The sequence below is a fragment of the Colobus angolensis genome, unplaced genomic scaffold (genome assembly GCF_000951035.1).
Source record: "Colobus angolensis palliatus isolate OR3802 unplaced genomic scaffold, Cang.pa_1.0 Scaffold10, whole genome shotgun sequence".
Lineage (NCBI taxonomy): Eukaryota > Metazoa > Chordata > Mammalia > Primates > Cercopithecidae > Colobus > Colobus angolensis.
Window position 1 is genome coordinate 23125098 of NW_012110919.1, and position 6758 is coordinate 23131855.

Below are 6758 nucleotides of genomic sequence, written 5' to 3' on the forward strand. Positions count from 1 at the left end.
TCCTGACCTCGTGATCCGCCCGCCTCGGCCTCCCAAAGTGCTGGGATTACAGGCTTGAGCCACCACGCCCTGCAATTTTTGTAATTTTTAGTAGAGATGCCATGTTGGCCAGGTTGGTCTCAAACTCCTGACCTCAAGTGATCTGCTCACTTCGGCCTCCCAAAGTGCTGGGATTACAGGTATGAGCCACCGCGCCTGACCTAATTTTTGTATTTTTTGTAGAGACAAACATTGGTAATATAAGAAACTTGTGACAGTTGACTCTAGTCGTTTATTTTTTCCAATTCCCAATAATTTTTTCAAGTATCATGAAGCCACATGGAACATAAGCAGTCCATGTTCTTTTGAGTCTATTTATAAAATCAATATACATAGACTAATTCATATTACACAGCCTTAAAAACATAAGAGAATTTAAAAATTCTGATGTATAACATGTCAGATGGCAGCAATCCTATCCCAGAGTATTCTGGAGTCTGGCTAGGTAGATACTGGATCCACTCCTGTGTGAAGATCTGCAAACTTGGGAATTTCCTCAACTCCACTGGTCTAAGGACACTGGCAAAAATTAGGTGGGAAGGCAAAGTCGGGAGGCTGCGTGAACCACAAGGCAATATAACAGGAACTAAAAGTGGCTGAGAATTTAGGTCATACAGCCCAGGGATCAGCTGGATCTTTCTTTTTAATCATTTTCCATACAGCCTGCCTAGCAAGTCTCTAATAGCACTAGCTTTAATAATAATAATAATAATAATAATGATAATGATAATAGGCCGGGCACGGTGGCTCACCCCTGTAATCCCAGCACTTTGGGAGGCCAAGATGGGTGGATCACGAGGTCAGGAGTTCGAGACCAGCCTGGCCAAGATGGTGGAACCCTGTCTCTACTAAAAATACAAACATTAGCCAAGCACGGTGGCAGATGCCTGTAATCCCAGCTACTCAGGAGGCTGAGGCAGGGAGGGGCTTGAACTAGGGAGGTGGAGGTTGCCGTGAACCAAGATCTCGCCACTGCACTCTAGCCTGGGTGATAGAGCAAGACTCCCATCTCAAAAAAAATACAATACAATACAATAAAACAAAAATAAATTTTCCATTCAAATTAACTTTAAAATCAACCTCCATTGGGAGAACACGGAAGAGTTTTGTTTTTTTTTTTTTTTTTTTTTTGAGACGGAGTCTCCTTCTCTCACCCAGGATGCAGTGCAGTGGCGCTATCTTGGCTCACTGCAACCTCTGCTGCCTGGGTTCAAGTGGTTCTCCTGCCTCAGCCTCCCAAATAGCAGGGATTACAGGTGCCTGCCACTGTGCCCAGCTAATTTTTATATTTTCAGTAGAGACAGGGTTTCACCATGTTGCCCAGGATGGTCTCAATCTCTTGACTTCATGATCCACTGGCCTCAGCCGCCCAAAGTGCTGGGATTACAGGTGTGAGGCAGCGCATCCAGCCCACAAATGTACTTTTAAGACACTTTTTAAAAAAGCATCAGAAATTTTTCAGTAGCAGAAACTATTCTGTGACTGATGGTAAAAATTCTATTGCTTCTTTGTTTTGCAGTCAGTGGTTAAATAGGTGCCTTGCAGATGATAGCTGTGATAAGGAAGTTATGAGGAAAAGTGGCATTCTTGGAGAGTCAAGTACTCTGACTTCATTGCATTTGCTGAAGGGAAAAAAAAGGGCACTTATTCTAACCAAAGGGCTTTAGACTTGGGAGTGCCCTCTTCTTGATGTCCAGTCTTACTCATAAGTAAAGAATTGCAGCTCTTCCACAGGAGGCCTACACACCGCTGCTTGTGCTGCCGCCATGTCTCTAGTGATCCCTGAAAGTTCCAGCATAGTTTGCGAGTACTCAACACCAACATCGATGGGCAGCGGAAACAGTCTTTGCCGTCTCTGTCATTAAGGGTGTGGGCCAAAGATATGCTCATGTGGTGTTGAGGAAAGCAGACGTTGACCTCACCAAGAGGGCGGGAGAACTCACTGAGGATGAGGTGGAACGCGTGATCACCATTATGCAGAATCCATGCCAGTGTAAGATCCCAGATGGTTCTTGAACAGACAGAAGGATGTAAAGGATGGAAAATATAGCCAGGTCCTAGCCAATGGTCTGGACAAAAAGCTCCGTGAAGACCTGGAGCGACTGAAGAAGATTCGGGCCCATAGAGGGCTGTGCCACTTCTGGGGCCTTCGTGTCCGAGGCCAGCACACCAAGACCACTTGCCACCGTGGCCACACCGTGGACGTGTCCAAGAAGAAATAAGTCTGTAGGCCTTGTCTGTTAATAAATAGTTTATATACCAAAAAAAAAAGAATTGCAAATGAAACCACCATTTGAGACTAGGTGCGTTGGCTCATGCTTGGAATCCCAGCACTCCAGGAGGCTGAGGTGAAAGGATTGCTTCAGCAAATGAAAGAGGAAATGAGGGCCGGGCGCGGTGGCTCAAGCCTGTAATCTCAGCACTTTGGGAGGCTGAGACGGGCGGATCACGAGGTCAGGAGATCGAGACCATCCTGGCTAACACGGTGAAACCCCGTCTCTACTAAAAAAAATACAAAAACTAGCCGGGTGAGGTGGCGGGCGCCTGTAGTCCCAGCTACTCAGGAGGCTGAGGCAGGAGAATGGCGTAAACCTGGGAGGCGGAACTTGCAGTGAGCCAAGATCCCGCCACTGCACTCCAGCCTGGGTGACAGAGCAAGACTCCGTCTCAAAAAAAAAAAAAAAAGAGGAAATGAGTTCGAGACCAGCCTGGGCAACAAAGTAAGACCCTGTCTCTACACAAAATCAAAAAAATTAGCCAGGTGTGGTAGCGTGCACCAGTGGTCCCAAATTTACAGGAGGCTGAAGCTGGAGGATTGCTTGATCCCAGCAGGTCAAGGCTGCAGTGAGCTGTGTTCATGCTACTGCACTCCAGCCTGGGTAACAGAACAAGACGTTGTCTCAAACAACCAACCCACACCATCTGAGACCCAGTAGAGTGGCTCATGTCTGTAATACCAGCACTATGGAAGGCAAAAGTGGGAGGGTCACTTAAGGCCAGGAGAGTCGCTTTGAAACCAGCCTGGTCAACATAGTGAGACACTGTCGCTACAAAGGAAACATTAAATAAATTAGCTATTTAATTTAAAGTGTGGTGATGTGCACTTGTAGACCCAGGTAACTGGGAGGCTGAGGCAGAGGATTGCTTGAGCCTAGGAATTTGAGCCTGCAGTGGGCTGTGATTGCATCACTGCACTCCAGCCTGTTTGACAGAGTAAGACCCTGTCTCAAAAAAATAACAAAAAACAAAAGCACACACACACAAAAACTACAAACAAAAAAACCCCACTATTTAAGATACTATTTTTATGTATCAGAACACCCAAGAGCTGAGACATGAGAAAAGAGGCACTTACACACTGGCACTGGAGCATGAACTGGTATAAACTCTTTTGAAGACAACTTGGCAATATCTATAAAAATAAAAAATTTGGGCCAGGCACGTTGGCTCACGCCTGTTATCCCAGCACTTTGGGAGGCCAAGGAGGGTGGGTCATGAGGTCAGGAGTTCAACATCAGCCTGGCCAACATGGTGAAACTCTGTTTCTACTAAAAATACAAAAATTAGCCGGGTGTGGCAGTGTGTGCCTGTAATCCCAGCTACTCGGGAGGCTGAGGCAGGAGAACTGCTTGAACCTGGGAGGTGGAGGTTGAGGTGAACCAAGATCATGCCACTGCACTCCAGCCTGTGCGACAGAGCAAGATTCCATCTCAAAAACAAACAAAAAATAAATAAATAAATAAATAATTGCATTCCCTTTGACACAGATACTTCATTTCTAGGAATTTATCCCATAGAATATACATACTCAAGATTGGGCAAAAAGAGACATGGAGAAAGATGCTCTTTACAGTATTGCTTATAGTACTGTGAGATTTGACACAACTTGACACAATCAATAGGGAACTGGTCAAAATTATTATGGTAGGCCAGGTGCAGTGGCTCATGCCTATAATCCCAGCATTTTCGGAGGCCAAGACAGGAGGATCACTTGAGGCCAACAGTTCAAAACCAACCTGGGCAATATGGCAAGACCCCATCTCTACAAAAAAATTTTAAATTGGGCAGGCATGGTGGCACACACCTGTAGTCCTAGCTACTCAGGAAGCTCAGACTAGGAGGATCACTTGAGCCCAGGAGCTGGAGGTTGCAGTGAGCTGTGATTACACCACTGTACTCCGGCCTAGGCAACACAGCAAGACCTTATTTCAACAACAACAACAAAAATAATTATGGTACATCCATACAATGAAACAGCATGCAGATGTTACAAAGATCAGGATAGATTTAGATGTGCTAGTATGAAAAAAAGTCCAAAAACATATTTTATCAAAGATAACACCTACATTCTATTTTTGCAGAGAAAAGATTATGCATGTGAGATATTTATGTGGGCAGAGCTAAACATCTAGAATAAATATTCACTAGTACTGGATAATAATGGTTAACACTAGATAGCAGGATCTAGGGGGTGAAAAAGAACTTCCTGTTTTGCAGGGTGTGGTGGCCCACACCTGTAATGGTAAAACAGTCTCTACAAAAAATTAGCCAGAGGCCAGGCGTGGTGGCTTATGCTTGTAATCCCAGCACTTTGGTGGGTGGATCACCTGAGGTCGGGAGTTTAAGACCAGCCTGACCAACCTGGAGAAACCCCGTTTCTACTAAAAATACAAAATTAGCCAGGCATGGTGGCACATGCCTATTATTCCAGCTACTCGGGAGGCTGAGGCAGGAGAATCGCTTGAACCCTGAAGGCAGAGGTTGTGGGGAGCCAAGATCACGCCATTGCAGCCTGGGCAACGAAAGTGAAACTCTATCTCAAAAAAAAAAAAAAATTAGCCAGGGCTGGTGGTGCACAGCTGTAGTCCAGCTACTTGGGAGGCTGAGGTGGGAGCATCACCTGAGCCTAGGGAGGTGGAAGATGTAGCCAGCTGGCCGAGTGCAGTGGCTTATGCTTGTAATCCCAGCACTTTGGGAGGCCGAGGCGGGCGGATCATGAGGTCAAGAGATTGAGACCATCCTGGCCAACATGGTGAAACCCCATCTCTACTAAAAATACAAAAATTAGCTGGGTGTGGTGGCGTGCTCCTGTAATCCTAGCTACTTGGGAGGCTGAGGCAGGAGAATCGCTTGAATCCAGGAGGCAGAGGTTGCAGTGAGCTGAGATCGCGCCACTGCACTCCAGCCTGGGTGACATGGAAAGACCGTCTCAAAAAAAAAAAAAAAAAAAAAACCCTTCCAGTTTAAGCTCTATTCTTTAACACAGTTGTTCAATTTGTTAGGGTGCTGAAAGTATAGGGTAATTTTAAATTTTTACTTCTATTAATTTTGTAGTGTTGTTTTTACAATAGCTTAAAAAAAATTTATTTTTGTTGAGACAGGGTCTCGCTGTTGCCCAGGTTGGAGGGCAGTGGTGAGATGTTGGCTCACTGCAGCCTCTGCCTCCCGACTCATGTGATCCTCCTACCTCAGCCTCCTGAGTAGCAGGGACTACAGGTATGCACCATCATGCCCAGCTAATTTTTGTATTTTTAGTGGGGATGGGGTTTTACAATGTCATCCAGGTTGGTGTTGAATTCCTGGGCTCAAGCAACCTGCCGGCCTCAGCCTCCCAAAGTGCTGGGATTACAGGCATAAGCCATCACGCCTGGCTGGTAATTTCAATCAGTAGCAACTATCTTCCCAAATAACAGTAAATAAGGAACGTTATTGCTATGCTGTTTATGAGTTTTTTGCTCCATATTCAACATCTTTTGCCTTTAACTCCTGCCCAAGGCCACAGCATATAACATTTCCAGCTTAGACACAGTCTCCTTCCTAACTGCCAGTTCTCAGTCACAATGGCTCAAAGAAGCCAAAGGCTCTGGATGGAAGAAAACTGCTTTTCACAGGCAAAAATGGAAGATATCTGCACACACTTCAGGCGCACAGACATCAGGAGAGAGCATTGCATTCCACATGGCATCCATCTGGTATGAAACCCCACATTTTTTAATAAACGAGAAGTCTGTTCCATATATAGGGAGACTCCTGAAAACCTGGTGATACGTATATTTGAAAATGAGGGTGTTTCCATAGGAATGAAAGAAACTGTCTGTTTACAGAGCCTGTTACAACAGAATAGACCTATTGTACCTACCTTCTTTCCACAGACTGCTTTTCCTTTAGGAGATCATTTAGTTTGTGCTCTAGATTATCACACTTCTCAATTGTTTCTTTAAACTTGGTCTTCATGTTGTTAATCTGAGAGAGCAAACAGAAATCAGATTCATTTCACAAAGGTAATGTGGTGTGCTCTTCGGGGCTAACATCATATTTTCCCCCCTAATTATAAGTATGTAACTTTGACAAATCAAAATTAGAAAAGGTGAGATATAGCAGTTTCCAGACAGGGAAAAAAATATAAAGAAAAGGTGAGGTAATCATTTGAAAGAATTTCTGTAATAGGATTAAAAATGCCGGGAGATCTTTTTTTTTTCTTTTTTTGAGACGGAGTCTCGCTCTGCCTCCCAGGCTGAAGTGCAGTAGCACGATCTCGGCTCACTACAATCTCCGCCTCCTCGGTTCAAGCGATTCTCCTGCCTCAGCCTCCTGAGTAGCTAGGATTACAGGCACATGCCACCATGCCTGGCTAATTTTTGTATTTTTAGTAGAGATGTGTTTTCACCATGTTAGCCAGGCTGGTTTTGAACTCCTGACCTCAGGTGATCCACCAGCCT

The 6758-nt window shown here is 45.0% G+C and overlaps 1 protein-coding gene and 1 pseudogene across 2 annotated transcripts in view; one reads left to right on the forward strand and one right to left on the reverse strand.

Annotated features, from left to right (window-relative positions):
- The window catches only part of BRAP (BRCA1 associated protein), a 54782-nt gene that overhangs the window by 6668 nt on the left and 41356 nt on the right, over positions 1 to 6758 (reverse strand). For both annotated transcript variants that reach the window (XM_011936617.1, XM_011936622.1), the window contains one exon: positions 6179 to 6282. In XM_011936617.1, coding sequence (XP_011792007.1) covers positions 6179 to 6282 — 104 coding nt within the window. The remainder of the gene's footprint in view (positions 1 to 6178; positions 6283 to 6758) is intronic.
- Positions 436 to 2301, forward strand: LOC105507998 (annotated as a pseudogene).